Genomic DNA, 22,286 nt, shown 5'->3' with positions numbered 1-22,286 from the left:
CAAAATTGTTAAAATTTAAAAGCTTACTTAGTTTGAGGCAATATCTACTTTTGCTGTTTTACCAATAGTTCGTGTGTGTGTGTGTGTGTGTGTGTGTGTGTGTGTGTGTGTGTGTCTTTGTGTTTGTTCGGAGGCTTGAACTTGGGGCCTGAGAGGTGTCCTGACCTTTTTACCTCAAGGCTATTGTTCTATAACCTGTTGAAATATAGCAGACCTGCATATTTGACAAGGATTTGCTGTTCAGTTTTTCATCAGTATGCTTATAAAACAACTTCTTTCAATAGTTATTTTGTTTACTCCTTTCAATAACTTTTGTTTTTGCTTTTAACTCTTGCTGATATTGGGACTCTAACTCAGGATCTTGAGTTTTAACTAAACCGTTTTACTATTTGAACCATGCTTTCAGATCCTGCTTTTTAATAGTTGTAGGTAAGAGTCCCTGGGATTGTTACTTTCTGGGTAGCTAGGTTTATTGGCAAAACACTGGCTTTGGCAAATAAAACTGTCTTCTAACCATTTCCTAAATAGAAGTTACTACATAGGAGGGTGTGTCTTGACTCTTTGGGTCTTTTTTTGGGCTGACTGATCTGATTCTACGTTTGGGGATAGAATACTGCCTACTGTTTGTTCTTTTTTTAAAAAAAAATTTTATTGTGAAAATACTGTACAGAATGGTTACAGTCACATGAGCAAGGCAATGAGTACATTTCTTATCAAGCGTTGTTGCCTCCTCCTTTGTTTTTCCCCTACCATCCCTTCCCTCCCACCTCTACAACTACACCCCCCCAATTGAAAATTCATTTTTCAACATAGTGTCTTGTGTATCTCATTGTTAAAATGGGTTAACCTGTATCCCTATTTAAACATTTTGTTTTTTCCCTTCCCCTCCCCAAATTATACCGACATCAAATACAGTAGAAACAGGGGTTATTCCATGGGGAAAGAACATACAAAGCAACAAAAAAATCACAGGGTACCTTATAAATACATTAGAAACAATAGAAAGAAAGAAAAAACCAATTGTGTCCCTATCTTGGGGTTCATTTTGCTTAACTTCATCCTATCTGGTCATATGTATATAGCTTTTGACCTTTTCTACTTGTCCCAGACATATACTAGTTATTGCAAATAAGGGAAACCATGGGACCTATGTTTCTTTTCTTTTGGTCCGGTCATGGGGCCTGTACTCTGGGTGCTGTCCCTCAGCTCTTCAGCTCAAGGCTAGCGCTCTACCACTTGAGCCACAATGCCACTTCCGGCTTTTTTCTGTTTTCTGTTTGTATGTGGTGCTGAGGAATCGAACCTAGGGCCTCAGGCATGCAAGGCAAGTGCTCTACCACTGAGCCACCTTCCCAGCCCGGACCTATGTTTCTTTGGGCCTGACTCACTTCACTTAATACAATTTTTTCCAAGTCTTTCCATTCCTAACAAACTGGGCGATGTCATTCTTTCTGATGGTGGTATAGAATTCCATTGTATATATACCACGTTTTCTTGATCCATTCATCTACTGAGGGGCATCTGGGTTGGTTCCATATCTTAGCTATGGTAAATAATGGTGCAATAAACATAGTTGTGCTGGTAGCTTTAGTATGTTCTTGTTTGTGATCATTTGGGTAAATGCCCAAAAGTGGGATTGCTGGGTCATAGGGTAGCTCTATGTGAATTCTCCATACTACTTTCCAAAGTGGTTGAACAAGTTTACACTCCCACCAACAATGCAGTAGGGTTCCCTTCTGTCCAATCCCCTCCAGCATCTATTGTTATTAGAGTTCTTGAATGGCCATTCTAATGGGGTGAGGTGGAATCTCAATGTTGTTTTGATTTGCATTTCTTTTTTTTTAATTTAATTTTATTTGTAAACATACTGTACAGAGGAGTTACAATTACATGGGCAGGATAATGCGTACATTTCTTACCAAGCATTGCAGCCTCCTACTTTGTTTACCCTTCACATCCCTTCCCAGCCTCCCCCCTCCCCCCCATGATTTGCATTTCTTTTATGGCTAGAGAGGTTGAGCATTTCTTCATGTGTCTACTGGCCATTCTTATTTCCTCTTCAGAGAAGTTTCTCTTTAAGCCTTTAGCCCACTTATTTATTAAGGGTAGTTGTTCCTTTGAGGATTTGTTGTTGGGGGATTTAATTTTTTGAGTTCCAGGTATGTTTTAGATATGAGACCCTTGTCCATTGTATGGCTAGTGAAGATCTTTTCCCAATCCGTGGGCTTTCTATTGATCTTGCTAGGTATGTCCTTTGCCATGCAGAAGCTCTGCAGCTTCATGCAATCCCATTTGTCCAATCTTTCTTTGATTTGTTGTGTTTCTGGGTCTTTATTAAAAAAAATTTCAGCCTGTGCCAAGGAGATCTAGAGTTTCTCCTATTCCTGACTTTAATGTTTTCAGGGTGTCTGCTTTGATTCTGAGATCTTTGATCCATTGGAGTTGATTCTGGTTCAGGGTGATACATAAGGATCTAGCTTTAGTTTTTTACAGGTGATTAACCAATTTTGCCAGCACCATTTACTGAAGAGGCTGTTGATGGTATAACTTAATCTATTCCCTGAAATAGGGTTGGAATTCTTTTACTGTCCTCATCTTTATTGTTGAGAACCTTTAGATATTGATCTTTTTAAATTGACTAAACATGGCTGGGAATGTGGCTGAGTGGTAGGTAGAGTGCTTGTCTAGCATGCATGAAAGCCTTGAGTTTGATTCCTTAGTACCACATAAACAGAAAAAGACAGAAGTAGCGTTGTGGCTCAAGTGGTAGAGCTAACCTTGAGCAAAAGAAGCTCAGGGACAGTGTGCAGACCTTGAGTTCAAGCACTAGGACTGGTTAAAAAAAGTAAAAAAAATAAAATAAAATTGACTATACCAATAGCTCGGTTTACATAACAAATTTCATTTAAATAATTACATAATATGACATTTCTTAAATAGTGTGGCCTATTTCAATGTTCAAGACTGTTGCAGCAGTTTTGTCCAACAAATCATTGAAGTTCAGTTTGAGAATTCTGAATTAGGCATTCAAACATTAGCAGTGTTTTGGTTATTTTCTAAAGAGCTGCAAAAGCTGCTTTTATTATTCTTTCTGGCTGTAGTTCAGAGGCCTATTTTTTTTTTTTTTTAAAGGCTGCCCTTTGGATGCTGCTGCCTTCCTACAAACTTTGTATTATTTAATGACCTTCCTCATCAGGAATGCCCTTGAAGGAAATAGTCTCATAATTGTTTTTCTTAAACCTCTAGTAAAGTTTGTGGTATGTCCTCCTTTCAAGTTAGTTTTAGTATCTTGTTTACTCTTTTGTCTTTAATTGGTGAAGCCACACTTTTAGCTTTATAATAAATTATTAGTGTTGAGTAGTTGGCAGAGCATTGTCTTCTCCCTGATACCCTATTCTGTGGGAAGAAGCCTTTGTGGTTTAGATGAACAGTTTCCTTTTGTTGCTAAGTTGTAGTTGCCTCCTCCCTCTAAAACCTTTCTCCCCATTCCTGTATCATGACAAATGCTCTTGTGATTGCCTGAGGTCTTTTGCTGGAGGTTGAGTGTACTGTTTGGTAAGTGTGGTAGTTGTGTATCAGTAAGCACTGGGTATCTTTGGACTGGAAATGTATGGACTGTTGGTACTTTTTGAGGTGTTTCTTTTCACAGCAACACTTTGAAATTGAGATTTTAGGACTCAAGTTTGAGGAAGTTTTTAACATGCTGGCTGACAGTTGTTTCTGCTTTTTACTCTACGTTGTAATTAAACCTTGGAAAAATTTTTTTTTAGCGTTCTCATAGATATTTCTTGAGCTTGTTAGAATTAAAGGCAAGAGTCATAACTTCATTTAGTATTATAAATCACCTCCAAACATAAAATTGTGAGCTTATATTTCTTTATACTTATTTTTCAATATTATCACATTGTTTAAAGAACTAATGAAGATCCTATTTTGTGGGTACTGGAAAGTAGCATTTTCCTCCAGAAACAGAGTAGTTCTTTTTTTTCTATTACCAGAATGTTGTTGGCAAAATTCATTTAGATTTTGGCAGTGTGTTTTCAATTCTGGGAAGTGGTTTGCTGAGATTTTTCAGAGTAACAGATGCCTCCTTCTGGGAATTATTTTTGGAAGTTAGATAGATTTATTCCTTATAGCACCTGCTGTCTGAGGTGTGAGGTCTATAGCCCTCTCAAAAGTAAAATATTTGATAATTGGTGTTCAGATTCAGCCAGAGATCACTTTAATAATGTCTCATGCTTTCTATTTCTTTGGGTGATATTTTTTTTTTGCGGGGGGGGGGGCGGGGTCCGGTCGTGGGGCCTGAACTCTGGGCCTGGGCACTGTCCTCAGCTCTTCAGCTCAAGGCTAGCACTCTACCACTTGAGCCACAGCGCCACTTCTGGCTTTTTTTTTTCTTTTTGCTTATGTGGTGCTCAGGAATCGAACCCAGGGCCTTATGCATGCAAAGCAAGTGCTCTACCACTGAGCCACCTTCCCAGTCCCTGGGTGATATGTTTTGACTTTAAACTTGAAAACTATGTACACTGTGTGTGTGTGTGTGTGTGTGTGTGTGTGTGTGTGTGTGTGTGTGTGTGTGTGTGTGTGTGTGTGTGTGTGTGTGTCTGTGTCTGTGTCTTTTTGTCTGTGTGTGTGAGAGAGAGAGGGAAAGAGAATCTGAATGGATGGTTTTTGGTTTTTAGTTCTGTAGAATTACTACTAATGATAGGATGGAAAACTTATTTAAAACTTATTTGTGGGATTTTATTGCTATTCACTTGAGTGACTTATTCATGTACAGGTTGTATTTGTACAATGATTTCCTGCTATCCTAGTGTGAGACAGTACTAAATCTGGTGCTAAATGTTATGCATTTACTTTAATTTCCAACACTGCTAGTTAGGTAATATTCTCCTCTGGAAAGCAATCTTGCTTTGGTAAAAGGACTTTTTATTTGATTTTATATTTTTTTCCCTGTGAAATGAGAAAAATGATATCTATTGAGTAGATTGTAGGCACTAAAGGACATAACTTCTGTCTAGTAATGTTCACTTAGTGGTGGCCGCTATTATTCTAATTTTGTAGCTGAAAAAACTGAAAGGCTAATAAATAATGTGCTAAGGCTCACTCAGTTAGTTGTATGCGATAGAGTCAGCAGTTGGACTGGCTCAAAATTTGGAAGTTGGGTAGCATTATAAGAATTATAATGAGAATTATGAGGCTTTTAGAACAGATGGCTGTGGGTCCTTCTTCATCTCTTCAGCCCCTGCCTTCATTGTTCCACTGAGGCATGGTTCTTTTTAGTGGTCTTTTTTCTTTGGTGTCTTCTATCACTTTTGTAGTCATGTGCTTGTTCTCTCACACTTGTGCCATTCAGTACCAGTGTTCTCCCAGCAGAAATGAGCCAAGCTGGTGCTGTCATTGATCTTCTCTCCTATTTTCTTCTTGTTGACAGAGCCTTTATTGTTTGTGCTAAAATAACTTGAATACTGATGTTTATAATAATTTAAAAACAATTCATAGTTGCAATCAAGTATCTGAATTAACAAAACATTCTTTGGTAATTTCAAGAATTTGGGGGAGCGAGGCCGGGAGCCCAGCAAGAGGAGGCGCCATCCCCTTGGCTAGAGATTTACTCCATCCGTCCTTGGAAGACGAAAAGAAAAAACATAAAAAGAAACGGCTAGTTCAAAGTCCAAATTCTTATTCTATGGATGTAAAATGTCCAGGTTGCTACAAGATTACCACGGTTTTCAGCCATGCTCAGACAGTGGTTCTTTGTGTAGGCTGTTCCACAGTGCTGTGCCAACCTACAGGAGGGAAAGCCAGGCTTACAGAAGGTTGTTCCTTTTTTTTTTTTTTTTTGTCAGTCTTGGGGCCTGAACTCTGGGCCTGGGCTCTGTCCCTCAGCTCTTCAGCTCAAGGCTAGCGCTCTACCACTTGAACCACAGCACCACGTCAGGCTTTTTTCTTTTTGTTTATGTGGTGCTGAGGAATCGAACCCAGGGCCTCATGCATGCAAGGCAAGCACTCTACCACTGAGCCACCTTCCCAGCCCAAGGTTGTTCCTTTAGAAGGAAGCAACACTAATGATCTATACAACTTTCTGAATTTGCATTTCCTCACAGAAAGCCTTGCCAGAAGTTCAGTGACTCTACCAAGATAATATAATTGTTTGATTTTGTAAGGTACACAACAATGATTTCCTATTTTGGTGTCTGTTTTTCAATAAAGTTTTGATTATGGAAAAAAAAAAGAATTTGGGGGAAATGAATCTTTGCTTTAAAGTTACTGAACCGGGGGATGATTGGATAGGACACCTTTATAGAATCTCATAGTCATCATTTTGCTCGCCATGGGTTTAATTAATTGCTTTAAAAACCCTTTTCCTTTAACTGATTTACTTCAATGCTTATTGGTAATGTGGTTAAGAACGAATGTTGTGTTTGTTTTACTACCCATGGAGTATCTTTTTTTTTTTTGGGTCCGGTCGTGGGGTCTGAACTCTGGGCCTGGGCGCTGTCCCTCAGCCCTTCAGCTCAAGGCTAGTGCTCTACCACATGAGCCATAGCGCCACTTCCGGCTTTTTTCTTTTTGCTTATGTGGTGCTGAGGAATCGAACCCAGGGCCTCAGGCATGCAAAGCAAATGCTCTACTACTGAGCCACCTTCCCAGCCCCTGGAGTATCTTTTTTTAAAGACTTTTTGGAAACACAAAGTATGATTTAGGTGTGATAGAATAGGCAGGAGATTCAGGGAAAAGTTAGAGAACTGATTAGTCATATCTATAATTGAGTTATCTCTAAACTGAAAAAGTAAGCTTAGTTTGTTTCACATGATTTAGTTCTTTATTTATTTGTTATTAAACAAGTATTGAACAACTTTGAGTGTAAGGCAATGTAACTTTCTGTACTATAATAAAGTACAGATACATTAAGCACTGATTAATAGAGCTCCTGAGAGAGACAAGGCTCATTTATTTAAAAAGGCAATCATTTGGAAAGTGATTTAATATAGATACACTCCTTCCTGATTAAAATGGCTATCATTAGTTCCTGTCACTGTAAGGTACCATCTTCAAATGGATTGCTGAATGGAAGGGATTGCTAGTATTAGGTGTAAGGAAACGCCTACTGGTTACATTTTTTCCTTTATTAGGTAGGACTAGGAAGATAGAATTAGGGAAATGGGAAGCATTCTTATTCAGCAAAATGCTGGGCATGCACATGGAACAACAACAACAACAAAATTGCAATGTAGCCCAGATTGACCTGGAATTTCTTCTTGCTTCCATTTCCCAAAGTGATGAGCAGATTTGTACCATGATTACACCTGGCTGTGTATATACATGTGTATTCACATTGTAAATACATTGTATATTCATGTGTATTCACATTGTACATGTTATTGTATGTTTTAAGGAGTACTGGGGTTTGAACCCAAGTTCTCATGTTTGGTAGGTAGGCATTCTGCCACTTAAGCCACATACCCAGGCCCTTTTAGCTTTGGTTATTTTCCCAATAGAATCTGTGCTTTTGTCCAGGGCTCCCCTTGGGTTTCTATCCTCCTATTGTTGGTCTTCCTTTTATAGCTGGGATTGCAGCTGTGACCCACTGTGTCTAGCTTCTTTTTGTGTATTTTAGGTGGGGTAGGGGTGAATGAGATTAGAATTATCTGCTAGGAAAGGCCATTCAAAGAGTTTGAATTGTATTTTCTCACTGAGAAAATGTGTTTGGTCAGTTTGCATTTGGCAGAATCATGTAGATAGGATTACCAGGGAAAGCATAGATAAGCTATTACTACAGTTTAGGTAAGTTGTGTTGAATGCCTTATTTTTGTTTTAGATTACGTTTTCGCTCATTTTTATAGGCTTTTAGTTTGTCTTATCTGTTACAGTTTAACCTCATGATTTTTTTTTTACTTTGTGTGTGTGTGTGTGTGTGTGTGTGTGTGTGTGTGTGTGTGTGTGTGTGTGTGTAAAAGAGAAAGGGAGGGAAAAGGAAGGAGAATGGATCCAGGTAATAGTCGTCATAACTATAGTCAGTGTTTATGGAAATAGGCATTCCTGAAAGTGTTGCATAATTTTTGCCAAGCAAGATTTGTTTTGTTTTAAGACACAGTCTCTCTATATAGCTTTTACTGGCCTCAGAATTGCTATTCTCTCACATTAGCCTCTTGAGTGCTGGGATTATAGGCATGTATCTCCATGCCTAGTTAAAGATAGTAAAAGGCCTGAAAATGATGGCGCCAGAATTGGAATGTAAATTCATCTTTTTCTTCATCATCATGATTATCACCAGTAATGATTCACACTTTTCATATATCAGGCACCAAAGTAATTGTACAGCCATTATTTAATCCCTATACCATTTGTAGATATTATTTATTAATCCAATTTTACTGATGAGGAACTTAAAACTTAGATATTCAGCAACTTGACCAAGATGCTGTAGTTGTTAGGTGGTAGAGTTTAGACATGTTTATATATACATGTGGCTTGTATTTCATCACCACAGCCACCATGAGCCATTGGTATCCCAGCTTTACATTGTCTTTTACGGGAATGGTCCCCTTTGGATTGTCACTAAAAGTACTCTGCCTTCTGAAGTTATTCAATATAGTTGGATATGAAGAAACTTCATTTAACCATTGTGTTCTTGGGACTACCTCCTATATGCTACCTGTCACAGAAGTTGGAAAGTTATCTATACAACTGAATCTTTATAGGGAGGTGCCAAGTAGCTTCACCTCTCACTTCTTAGATTTTACACTTTGTCAGTTATAAAACTCTTTTTTTTTTTTGACAGTTGTGGGGCTTGAACGCTGGGGCTGGGCGCTGTTCCTCAGCGCTTCAGCTCAAGGCCAGTGCTCTACCATTTTTGGTTTTCTGGTGGTTAATTGGAGATAAGAGTCTTACAGACTTTGCTGCCCTGGCTGGCTTTGAACCACAATCCTCAGATCTCAGCATCCTGAGTAGCTAGGATTACAGGAGTGAGCCACCCGTGCCTGGCTTGGATAAACAAGTAGTAAAGTTTTTGCAATAGGAAAATACGATTTTTTTTGTCTTTTATCAGCATACAATGCTTCCTATTGTATTTGATGTAATTATTTGAAGCTGCCAAAGTCCAACTCTTAGAATATTATTTGAGTTGAGTAACTATTTGCTAGAGAGTTTAAGTGATGAGCCATAAATCAACAAATAACTTGACCTTCTTTAATGGTCGTAGATGCTTATCTCTATTTTCAAGCTTGAATCAGAAGCAAATAAATATTGTCTTCATTAAAAAAGGTTTTCAGCAGGATTTCAAACCAGACATATACGTTTTGGGAATTTTTTAATTTAAAGAGATTCAGAATTTATCAGAATGTTGCACTTGATAGTTCTAGGTACTTACCTCTTTAAATAAAAGTTTTCTCTTTTAACCAAATTAGAAAAAAATCATTGTCTATTATACTCAATCTTTGTAGAATACAAAAAAATATCCTTAAGGATACGGAAATAACTAACATAAGGGAAAATGTGAATGTTGTCATTGCAATTTCGCATATGCTCAAAACAGAGGATGAGGAAACTGGGAAACTGGAAAGGAGTCAGTGAGGATTTGGGAAGCTCTCCCTTCTTTCCTTCCCTCTTTTTTTCCTCTCCCAACCTCCTTCCCTATCCCCCACCCCTACCCCCCTTCCCATTCCTTACTCATCCCTGTGACTCAGGCTGGCTTCAAATCTGTGATCTTCCTGCTTTAGCCTCTTGAATGCTAGAATTACAGTCATGTGGACACCATACTTGTGGCCTCCCCCATCCAATCATGACATTCATAATTGTTAGGTTTTTAAAAAGAGGTAGCCGAGTAAGAACTGCACCACGCATGTGGTATTCAGGTAAGGGGTAGGTTTATTCAGTAGACCTGCTGGGACCAGGCAAGGTTGGCACTCCACGCGGCTGGCAAAAGAAAAGGAACGTCTGGCCCCGGTTTAGGCCTTATATAGGGTAGGGGGTGGGGAAGGGTGTGTCCAGGTAAAGGGAAGTGGGATCAGGTGGGAGAAAGGTGTGGCCACATCAGGTTAAGATGTGACCTCAGCGGATGCGGATGTGACCTCTTCCAGGTGTCCCAGTTGCCTAGGTAACGCAGGTACTGGGCAAGGTCTGTTCGCTGTCCAGGAATGGACCTTACAATAATGTCAATATTTACTGTCACTGGTGATTTTAACCTTGATCACTTGGTTAAGGTAGTTTCTTCACTGTAAACTTACTATCTTTCCCTCTGTAGTTTGAATAAATGTCTTAGCATTCTGTGCACATAGAATTAGTAGTGTCTACTTCAAGGCCTTATTGAACTTCATAGTCAGTATTCTGTAAAGTGAGTGTTCTGCCTTCTGCCACTCTTCCTGCATCTTATACCATATTTTATCAAAGGGCCTCTGAAACTAGCTACTTGGGAGTTAGAGGTTGGGAGGATCACTGAGACCAGCCTGGGCATACATACGAGTCCCCTTCTCAACCAGTAGCCAGATATGGGGACACCTAACTACATGGAAGGTTAATATTGGAAGTTCTCATCAGTCTGCCTAGCAAGCTGGGAGGCTTTGAGTTCAAACACCAGTACTGGAGAACTAAAACTAAAAACTTTGGCATGTAAGAGTCAGGTGGCCAGAAAGGTTAATTTGTTGCAGTAATTAAGATGATAGGTTGATGACAGATGTTAAAAGGAATGGCAGTAGATATTTTGAAGGGAAAACTCACAGTTTATTCGACTTGGATAAGAAAAGGGGAGAAAGATAGAAAGGAGTTGAAAACTACCAAGATTTTTAAGCTGAGTGTTTAGAAATGCTATTAGTAAAATAAAAATGGAAATCAGAAGATGAACTGTTTAGCGGTAGGAAGATTACTTCAGACTAAACATGTTGAACTTATTATGAAAGTGAGGCAATGCGGTTGGTAATGTGCCTTTAACATCATGAGATTTGTGGTTTTTCAGTCCAGCAGTGATGACTGAAGTTCTGAGGGGAAAGGGAATGAGAACACCAAGAGAAGGGCTTAGAGAAGAGCAAAGAAGGCTTGATTTAAATTTTAGAGAACACTGATATGTAAGAAAGCAGCAAAGAGAGAAAATGGAGAAACATCATTCATTTGTCATTGTTACTAATTTACTCAAGGAACCCAGGATTGTGTAGGAATGTTGGGCACCCTAGGAGGGTGTGGTGAATTTCAGTATTAGAAAAGTTAAGAATGAGAACTGTGGAAAAATACGTGGGTTTTGAAATTTGATTTCTTTTTTAGTTACTATACATTAGTTATGGGGAGGAGTTCGCTGTACCATGTTTATAGTGTGTTCTCTCTCACCCCCACCTAATATTATTCTTCCTTTCCCCCAAAAACAATTTCAATAGGCTTCATACGTGCAAAAAATATACTTACATCCTGGTCATCCTTTCTTCCTTCTTTTTTTTTTTTGTTGGCCTTGGAGCTTGAACTCTGGGCCTGGTGCTGTCCCTCAGCTCTGTCAGCTCAAGGCTAGCTCTCTACCACTTGAGCCACAGTGCCACTTCCGATTTTCTAGTGGTTTATTAGCAATAAGATTCTCACGGACGTTACTGCCCGGGCTGGATTTGAACTGTGATCCTCAGATCTCAGCCTCCTGAGCTGAGCCACCGGTGCCTGGCTCTCCAGCTCCTTTTAAGTTAGTAATTTTTGAGATAAAGTCTTGCTTTATGCTTGGACTGGTCTAGGCTGCAATCCTCCTGATTGGTTTCCCTCTGTCACTGGGGAAAGATAGGCTCATGCCACTATGCCTAACCATTATGCTACCTCTGTAGCTGGAATAACAGGCATGTACCACCATGCCTAGAAATTGAGATGGGGTCTCACATATTTTTATGCCCAGGCTGGCCTCCAACCTCAGCCCCCAAACTCTATCACCTAAGTAGCTAGGATTACAAGTTTGAGCCACTATACCTGGCCTAAAATTATATTTAAGTATATAGGATATTTTTGTATGATTGTCTTCAAAGGGTAGAGAGCTCATAAAGAGGGAATGTTTGAGAGGCTATAAAAACAATATAATCATTTATATTGCTATAGCTGTATCCCAGACATTGATATTAATACTTTTAATCCTCATAATAATTTGTACAAGATACTATACTTATTTGGATTTATTGTTACCTGGCATGTACCAAGGGATTGGGGTAATTGAGCTATTGATTTACAATATCAATTGTTAGGTAAATTGCAAAAAAACTATTGTAAGAGTAATAGAAGCTAGATATATGAACAACTTTCTGTGGTTAAGCTATTTGGCTGTCTGTGTAGTGCAGTTTGAATTCAAAATGTGTGGATTACCTTTGGCTTATTTAAAGAAAAACAACATAAAACCCCACCCCTCTCTTTTTCATGGTTTGAACTGAGGACTTTGTGCTTGTTAGGCAGGTGCTCTATTGCTGAGGCATACTTCCAATCCCTTTTTACATTACATTGGGTATTTTTTTTTAAGATATATTCTCATATGCCTGGATCATGATCTCCCAATTTTAGGCTTCCTTTAACAGGTGGGCCATTCTAGCTAGTTTCTTTCCATTAGGATAGAATCTTATAGACTTTATTGCCTGGGACTGGAATTGGGAGTCTTCTAATCTCAGCCATCCATAAAACTAGGATGAGAAGTGTGTGCCACCACACAACACCAGCTGTGGGTTGAAAAGTGGGTCATGTGAACTTTTTTTGCTTTGGTTGGCCTTGAATTGCAATTCTACCATTATCAGCATCCCAAGTGACTAGGATAACAGGTATGAGCCACTAGTGCTCAGCACTGTTCCCTCATCCCCCAGTGGGTTGGGATTGAACCTTGTCATGCACCACTGGCACTGGGAGAGTTCTTTTTTTTTTTTTTTTTTTGGTCGGTCGTGGGGCTTGAACTCTGGGCTTGAGTGCTGTCCCTCAGCTCTTCAGCTCAAGGTGAGCACTCTACCACTTGAGCTACAGCGCCACTTCCGATTTTCTGGTGGTTTATTGGAGATAGGAGTCTCACGGTCTTTCCTGCCCAGGCTGGCTTTGAACCGCGATCCTCAGATCTCAGCCTCCTGAGTAGCTAGGATTACAGGCGTGAGCCATCAGCACCCGGCTTATGGGAAAGTTCTTTATCTTTTTTTTTTCCCCTCTTTTTTTTTTTTTTTTTTTGGTCAACCATGGGGCTTGAATTCTGGGCCTGGGGCTGTCCCTCAGCTCTTCAGCTCAAGATTTCAGCTTTGTAGCTAGGATTACAGACATGCATCACCTGTGCCAGCTAAGTTCTTTATCTTTTTAAAAGCTGTTATACTGGGTGCCAGTGGCTAACACCTATAATCTTAGCTACTCAGGAGGCTGAGATCTGAGGATCTCAGTTCAAAGCCAGCTAGAGCAGGAAAGTCTGTGAGACACTTATCTGCAATAAACCACCGGAAAATCAGAAGTGGTACTATGGCTCAAGTGGTAGAGTGCTTGCCTTGAACTGAAGAGCTGAGGGACAGTGCCCAAGCCCAGAGTTCAAGCCCCACGAATGACAAAAAATAAAATAAAAATAAAAAGCAGGTTATTAGATAGCTGGGAAAGTGGCTCAGTGGTAGAGTACTTGCCTTGCATGCATGAAGCCCTGTGTTCGATTCCTTAGCACCACCTAAGCAGAAAAAGCTGGAAATGATGCTGTGGTTCAAGTGGTAGAGCACTAGCCTTGAGATGCAGAGCTGAGGGACAGCATGCAGGCCCAGAATTCAGCCCCCAGGACTGACCAAAAACAAAAAAACAAAAAAAACCCAGGTTTTTAGAGCCATATAGGTAGAAGTATAGCCAGGCACTGGTGGCTCTTGCCTGTAATCCTAACTTCTCAGGAGGCTGAGATTTGAGTTCAAAGCTAGCCCAGATAGGAAAGACTGTGAGACTCTTATCTCCAATAAACTACTCAAAAAAAAAAAAAAAAAAAGCCAGAAATGGAACTGTGGTGCATGTGATAGAGCACTAGCCTTGAACAAAAAACGCTTAAGAAGAATGTTTAGGCCCTGAGTTCAAGCCCAGAACCAGAACTAAAAAAAAAAAAAACAAGAAAGAAAGAAAGGTGTAATTGACTTAGTAGATGGGAAATTTTTTTTTGGAGGGTGATATTTGGCCCTTGGGGTTTGAACTCTGTGTCTTAGCTCTCCTTGGCTTTTTTTGGTAGCATTCTACCACTTGATCCAGGCCTCCTGACGCGATAGTAGATGACATTGGAGAAGGATTATGCTATTTGGTATTGGACTTAACTAAATATTTCACTAGTTGTTTGTTTGTTTGTTTGTTTGTTTACTTATTGGGTCCGGTCGTGGGGCCTGAATTCTGGGCCTGGGCGCTGTCCCTCAGCTCTTCAGCTCAAGGCTAGTGCTCTACCACTTGAGCCACAGTGCCACTTCCGGCTTTTTTTTTCTTTTTGCTTATGTGGTGCTGAGGAATCGAACCCAGGGCCTCAGTCATGCAAGGCAAGCGCTCTACCACTCAGCCACCTTCCCAGCCCCAGCCCGTTCACATTTTAGTAAAAATGTTTTTGTCCTCAGTATTTTCACAGATCATTTTTATTACCTCTCTTCCCTGTGTTCTTTCTGGCTTTCACCTCTAGTTTCTGACACGCCTACAGCAAGTATGAGAACCTACTGCCTTAACCTACATAGTGCTCATAATGTTGCCATTCAGAGCCCAAGAATCCTTTTATCAGCTGCAGTCTTTTTTTTCTCCCCTTGCTCCCTGTGCTTAGGTACGTGTCATAGGGCAGGCTAAGTTTCAGTAAGCTTCTAGTGCACATACTGGAAACCCCACCAGCCTGCCAGACTGAGCAATGTGGAAGCTTGGAACTTGTCATTCCTTTGCAGCAGTTGAGCTGAAGGAATGCTGTATGACTTGTTGGAAGTTGCTTAGTGGCCTCAAGTGAGGTGTGTTTGATGGGTATGTAGAGAGATGAGGGTCTTGTAGTCTACATGGTAAACATGGATTTCTCTCTTAGAGCTATATTAATCATCAGTCATTATTTATTGAGTATCACCTATGACTGTCACTATGATAGGTGTTTTTGGAATACTATAATAAATATATAATTAAATAATAGCACAGTAGTCAAATAATTCTAGCTCTACGACTTACCAGCTTTGAATTGAGAAGTTAATGTCTTTACATTTGTTTGTTCTATAAAATTGAACTATTAATATATACCTGATATCCTAGTCTAAAGATAGAGAATGTAAGTATTGTGTTTAGCTTATGCCTGATACTAGTTAGCATTTCATTTCATGTGGTCATATCCAGGATATAGGATTGATACCATATTAAACAAATAGAGTACCAAGAACATGGTAAACAATGACAGTACAGTTTATGATCAGATACCTTAATTGTAGCATATAGATTATGAAGATCATAAATAGTTTTGGAATATAGAGAAGGTAAAGAATAGGGAATGGAAGTCTTGTGCAATCACTTAACATTCCCATGTCTCAGTTTTTCCACTGTGCACATTGCGGATACTGCCAGGTGTTCTCGCAAAGAATGACTGAAAGATTAAAACATCTTTGCTTGTTTGTTTTTTTTTTTTTTGTCGGTCGTGGGGCTTGAACTCTGGGCCTGGGTGCTGTCCCTCAGCTCTTCAGCTCAAGGCGAGCACTCTACCGCTTGAGCTACAGCGCCACTTCCGGTTTTCTGGTGGTTTATTGGAGATAGGAGTCTCACGGTCTCTCCTGCCCGGGCTGGCTTTGAACCGCGATCCTCAGATCTCAGCCTCCTGAGTAGCTAGGATTACAGGCGTGAGCCACCAGCGCCCGGCTTCTTGTTTTTGTTTGTTTTTGAGACAGGATCTTACTATGTAGGTCACCCTGACTTTGAACTTGAAATCCTTTTACCTCTACCTTCCAAGTGCTGGGATTACATATGTCAACAACTATGCCTGCCCCTATTTTTGTTTCATTTTTTAAATGGCAAGGAAAAGAAGCCTGAGAAGCTCTTAGAAATTTAAATTTTCACTTTTTTTTTCTTATGTGGGCATGGCAGCTTATAAGAAATCTTAAAACCTATGAATGGGGGCTGGGAAGGTGGCCTGGGCGTTGTCCCTCAGCTCTTCAGTTCAAGGCTAGCTCTCTACCACTTGAGCCACAGTGCCACTTCCGGCTTTTTTTCTTTTTGCTTATGTGGTGCTGAGGAATCGAACCCAGGGCCTCATGCATGCAAGGCAAGTGCTCTACCACTGAGCCACCTTCCCAGCCCCAGATTAAGTGATTTTTAAACCAAACTATCTCTCTTGGGTAGAAAGCAGACAAAAGAAAAAAAAAAAAAAGCAGTGGGAACCTGTGGCTCATGCCTGTAATCCTAGCTACTCAGGAACCTGAGATCTGAGGACTGCAGTTCAAAGCCAGTACAGAAAGTACTGGCTTTGGACTCTTATCTCCAATAAGCCACTCAGCAAAAGCCAGAAGTGGTGCTATGGCTCAAGTGGTAGAGCACAAAGAGGCTTAGAAACAGCGCCCAGGCCTGAGTTCAAGTCTCAGGACTGGCAAAAAAAAAAAAAAAAAAGGCAGAAGATGTAGGTCTCTTGGACTGGATATTAAGAATGTGTGGTCTACTCGTACCATGAGTGTTTCTCTGGGATGGGACATCTTTATTACTGAACAGAGTCTAGATTGTTATCTTGTCCCTCCCACCTTTAAGCAGGTTTTTCATAACCATACAGGAACAATACCTTTAATGAAAGTGTTTTAGGGCTGGGAATGTGGCTTAGTGGTAGAGTGCTTGCCTAGCATGACACTGAGGGCTCGATTCCCCAGCACTTCTAGAAAAAGCTGGAAGTAGAGCAGTGAGTCAAGTGGTAGAGTGCTAGCCTTGAGCAAAAGAAGCTCAGGGACAGTTCCCTGGCTCTGAATTCAAGCCCTAGGACTGGCCAAAAAACAAAACAAAACAAAACAAAAAACCAAAAAACAACCCCAAAAAACAAAATAGTGTTTTACTCACAGTATCCAAAAGAAACCGAGTTCCTAGTTTGGGGTATACTTACTTGGTGACTTTTTTTTTTGCTTTAAATTCTTTTGGTTAACTTGATTGTCAGAAAGTTTAGATTTAGTTTTCATTTTGGTCCAAATAAACTTTCTTTTCCTTCTAGAAAACTTCAGAAAAGTTTCCCATGAAAATATGTTTGTTCATACCTTTTATTTTCTTTAGTTTATTCGCTTTTTCTTTCCTCTTCTCTCTTTCTTTAAAAAAAAAATCAGCATTGTTTGCTAAGGTTTCAAGTTTATAGTGAGAGGTGAGGCAACGTTGATCTTGGCAGAACAGTGCAAAGCCAGTAGAGTCATTAAGTGACGCAAGCTTTTGATTGTTTTTTTTTTTTTTTCTTTCTGTTAAAGCTCTCTGGCACAGCTGGCTATTCTAGTCCCAGAAGAATACAGAAGAGACTTTCTGAAGATCTGGTTGAGGCTGTAGAAGAAATTTGGGGCACACGATAAAGAAGCAACAGAGAGTATCAACTAGAAAACTCTAGATAATCCAGACAAGCTTCTTGGCTTTGTGGGATCTTTGAAATTGTTTCAGAACTTGAATTTTTGCTACAGAGGATGAGGAGACAAGACAGTAAAGGGCAAGGAGGACTGTTCTAGATTTCTGCTTATCCGTTCACCTCTTCTTTGAGTTGGAAAAACTGTCCACAGAAGCCTTGTGAACAAGACTGAAGAGAATATATTTCCCTGATTCTGGCTATTGTTGGAGTTGAGGATTATATCCACTTCAGCAGGCATTTTTGGAAGCAATTAAAAAAAAATAGAAGGAAGCAATATTTAAGGGCTTCTCTACATTGGTTCTGTGCCATGTTACATTTTGAATACTGGAGCAACTAAGGGACATCTCTATCTTCTGGATCTAAGAATATACCTGAGTCCTTTGAGCTTGCATAAATGATGTTTGGAAGGTGGAAAACTAAAAAGTCTTTCAACATAAACTTATTAAATTCTGGATTCTCTTTCTTTTGAGGACTTCAGCTGGTAGAAATTTCCTTCCAAAAATATACAAAGCCTTCTCTGTGTTTTCAAGCTAAATGTGAACAATAATGTCTTGGAAAAGAAATTATTTTTCAGGGGGTCGTGGCAGTGTCCAAGGGATGTTTGCACCTCGAAGCTCAACTTCCATAGCTCCCAGCAAAGGCCTCAGCAATGAGCCAGGGCAGAATAGCTGCTTCCTCAACAGTGCGCTACAGGTAAGGATACTTTTTTGTTTGTTTTGGTGAACTCTGTTAGTTGCTGATGTTGTATTTCTGATAGTTGTTTAAAATATTTAGGGTTTGGAGGTATGGCTTATTTGGTAAAGTACTAGCCTATGAGCCAAAAATGTCAGATGCTGAGTTTAAGTTCTGGTATTGGATCCCAAACATTTTTTAAATAAGTATTTGACAGTCTCTGTTTGAGGTCAGTACCCTGAGATCATTTTTTAAAGTTTATTTGTGATCTTAGACAAATCTCTATATCTATTACCTCATTTATAGAACTAGGGATTAATAATGACAATGGAAATAATAATAACTGTTTAACTACTATTACCTGCTGGAAGTTGGGTAATTTTTCCATTTGTTTTTAAACTTTTTTCTTTTTGGAGGAGAGGTACTGAGGTTTGAACTTGGGGTCTTGAGCTAAGTTGGCTTGCTTGCTGGGCTGCTTCTCTACTACTTGAGCCATACTTACAGCCTAGATTTTTGCTAGTTTGTTTTTCTTTTTGTTGATCCTGGGGCTTGAACTTAGGGCCTGAGAGCTGTCCCTGAACCTCTTTGTACTCAAGGCTAGCACTCTACCACTTAAGCCACAGCACCACTTCCTGCTTTATTGAGTAGTTCATTGGAGATAAGACTCTCTTGGGGCCTTTTTTGCCTGGGCTGGCTTCAAACTCTGATCGTTAGGTCTTGAGTAGTTAGGATTATAGGTGTGAGCCCCTGGCACCCGGCTTGCTAGTTATTTTGAAGCTAGAATCTTACAGAATTTTTTCTGGGCTGGCCTGAAACTGTGATCCTCTGGATCTCAGCCTTGTGAATAGCTAGGATTATACCTGTACCCACCATCTAATATGTCTCTGAACAGTCTGTACTGTTTCTTTATTTTTTTTTTTAAGACAAGGTATCTTATTAACCTAGTTACTTTTCTCTAGAGTAGAAAGCAAAGTTCCTTCCAAAAGTCAAAGACTTCCAGGTATATTATTGTTTCCTAATATTCAAACTCCTTAGCCCACACACTGAATGAGACAATCTGTCTGCTCCTCACATCCTCCCTTTGAGATTTCCTATTGAATCATGATTGGTGTCAGCTGAGACAAGTTTAAAAGAGTTAGTAGAAAGCCAAATCTCCTAAGGTGATTATTTACCCTAGATTTTCCCTTTCATTGTGGTATATCACCAAAGTAGCTTTAGACTCCTGAAGCTTTCCCTCTGTAGGTGTACTCTGCCTAGTTAGGTTCATAGACTGTTAAGTTCATCCCCTTTGCTTAAATTTTAAATAATTAGCTAACCAAGATAATTGTATTTGAGCAAAACTATAGTAGCTTTACTCTTCAGATATAATGAGAAAATAGGTTGCTATGAAAGGAGGAAAAGACATGTGTTTGATATAAAGAACACTGAATTGGGGACTGCGGAGACTTGAATTCTAGTTTTAGCTTTGTCACCTTACATAGGTAATAGCATTTGAGTTTCCTCATTCATATATATAAAGTTTTATATTTTCTTAGTTTTCAGGTTTTTATTTGAAAATATTTTTTTAAAAAATCGAGTGTTATCAAGCCTATAGAAAGAGTTGAATACTTTTCTAATTACTACCACAAATTGAATCTAGTTAGATGCTGAATAAATTTTTAAAATTTTTCTTCTACATGATATATATTAGTTTTTTGAGTGATTTTTTTTATTACTGATAATTTTTAAAATTTAGAAGCAGGCAAACTTTTTTCTGTTTTTCTATTTATACTGTCATTTAAAACAGCAATTTTATCAATTTCTATTCTAGTGTCTGGTGGCACTATATAACACATATTATGTATAATATACATATTTCTTCTTTGTATACACATACACATTTCTATATCCATACTTAAAGAATGAGGCAATGATGATTTTGTATTCCCTTCTATAATCACTGTTATAAGTTAATAACTATAAGCTAATATTCTACTTTTGATTTGAAAGCTAGGTTATAAATGTGTTGAACCTATTACATTTGTTATAAAAAGGTGGTGTTATTTACTTGTGAGTAGGGTCTACTTTAAAAAAGGGTTTAGTATTTGTTTGAGACATGTAAGAAAGACACACTCCCTAGGTGTGCTGTGATCTGGGGCTCCAGAAATCATACTTACTCATATATCATGCCATTAAATGTTATCTTGTCAAGACATACTTAATCCTTTCCATTGGAAGGAGAAGCTGTACTTTTCTTTTTTTTAAATTTTCTGTTGGTTGTGGTATTTGAAATCAGGGCCTGGGTACTGTCCTCACCTTTTTCATTCAAGGTTGGTACTTTACCACTTGAACCACAGCTGTACTGAAGGCTTTTTGATGGATAATTGGAGATAAGAATGTCATGAACTTTCTTGTCTGGGCTGCTTTGAAATGTGATCCTCAGATCTCAGCCTCCTGAGTAGCTAGGATTATAGATGATATTACTACTATTTTTCTCATTGACTTTAAGAAGTTCTCTCTTTTTATTTATTTTTTTATTCTGCAGTTTTGGTTTTTGTGGGTCATACATACTAAACAAGTATACTACAATTGAGCTTTTTTCTGCCAGCCTTCTTCTACAGGATCCCATTTGAGATATATCATACCATATTTTCATAATGTGACCTCTTTATTTTCAAATTAATTTATTTTCTAGAATATGTGTATTCGTCCCTCATTATACACATGCTTGCTTACTGTCTTTAATTTAAAATTAAATGGTACCTGTTTATAGAGTAATAAAGTATTTTTCCTTTCTTGGAAGGTTTTGTGGCATTTGGACATCTTTCGACGTAGTTTTAGGCAGCTTACAACTCACAAGTGCATGGGAGATTCGTGCATCTTTTGTGCTCTTAAGGTAAGCCCATCAGTTTGTTTCTTCTATCTTTATGTTGCCAAATGGACAACATAAAAGGAGATTGGGTTAATTAAGGTGATTCCAAAGGATTTGTTTCTGAATTATCTGCCTGTGGTTTAGGATGTGATTTTGTTTGCTTAAGAGTAAAATTATGTAACTTAGGTCGTCTTTCTTCTGAACCTTTTGCCTATATAGTGTTATATGATGTGATAGGATATTATTAAAGTTGCTTCTTCTTTGAGCTGAGCACTGGTGGCTCACACCTGTAATCCTATCTACTCAGGAGACTGGGATCTGAGAATCATGGTTTGAAGCCATCTAGGGCTGAAAAGCCCATGAGACTGGTAATTAGTCTCCAGTTAATCACCAAAAAACTACAGATGGAGGTATACATCAAGTAGCCTTCATTCTTTTTTGTTGTTGTTGGTGGTGGTGGTAGTGGTCAAATTCTGGGTGGGCCTGGGCACTGTCCCTTAGCTCTTCAGCTCATTTTTTTTTTTTTTTTGGTTGGGCGTGGGGCTTGAACTCTGGGCTTGAGGGCTATCTCTGCACTCTTTAGCTCAAGGCTAGTGTTCTACCACTTGAGCCACAGCACCAATCCCGAGCTCTTCAGCTCAAAGTGAGCGCTCTACCACTTGAGCCACAGGGCGACTCTGGCTTTTTCTGCTTATGTGGTGCTGAGGAATCCAGCCCAGGGCCTCATGAAGCAAGCACTCTACCACTGAGCCACCTTCCCAGCCTTCCAGATTCATTTTTAAGTCACCTGAAGTCTGAATTCTTAAGGATGCTTGGATATGATAATTACATGTCTAATTTATGTATCTTAAAGTAGGAATTTTGACTAGAAATCTTGGAAAATGTCCTAGTTATACTGACTTATTTATAACAGTTTATTCCAAAACAGTGTTTGATAACATCCTTATGGAGTTTTAAGTATGATAGGCCCTGAGAAAGAGTTAAGTGTGTCTTCCCAACTTCTTGCCTCACGGGTCACAAACTCCCCCGCCTTTGTTTGGTATTATCACAACATTTAGCAAAACACAGAATATAAACCATTGGTTAGCGCTGGGAAGGTGGCTCAGTGGTAGAGTGCTTGCCTCACATGCATGAGGCCCTGGGTTCGATTCCTTAGCACTGCAGAAACAGAAAAAGCCGGAAGTGGTGCTGTGGCTCAAGTGGTAGAACGCTAGCCTTGAGTTGAAGAGTGCAGGGAGAGTGCCCAGGCCCCCA

The 22,286-nt window shown here is 39.3% G+C and overlaps 1 protein-coding gene across 6 annotated transcripts in view; it reads left to right on the top strand.

Moving 5' to 3' along the window:
- Positions 1–22,286, top strand: part of Usp54 (ubiquitin specific peptidase 54) — a 125,675-nt gene that overhangs the window by 33,264 nt on the left and 70,125 nt on the right. For all 6 annotated transcript variants that reach the window (XM_070020564.1, XM_070020565.1, XM_070020563.1 and 3 more), the window contains exons 2-3: positions 17,361–18,202; positions 20,964–21,056. In XM_070020564.1, coding sequence (XP_069876665.1) covers positions 18,056–18,202; positions 20,964–21,056 — 240 coding nt within the window. In that variant the 5' untranslated portion in view covers positions 17,361–18,055. The remainder of the gene's footprint in view (positions 1–17,360; positions 18,203–20,963; positions 21,057–22,286) is intronic.

This window comes from Dipodomys merriami, unplaced genomic scaffold, assembly GCF_024711535.1.
Source record: "Dipodomys merriami isolate MVZ:Mamm:240054 unplaced genomic scaffold, mDipMer1.0.p SCAF_14, whole genome shotgun sequence".
Lineage (NCBI taxonomy): Eukaryota > Metazoa > Chordata > Mammalia > Rodentia > Heteromyidae > Dipodomys > Dipodomys merriami.
Note: the sequence above shows the minus strand (reverse complement) of the source record. Positions and strands in the feature narration are given on the sequence as shown.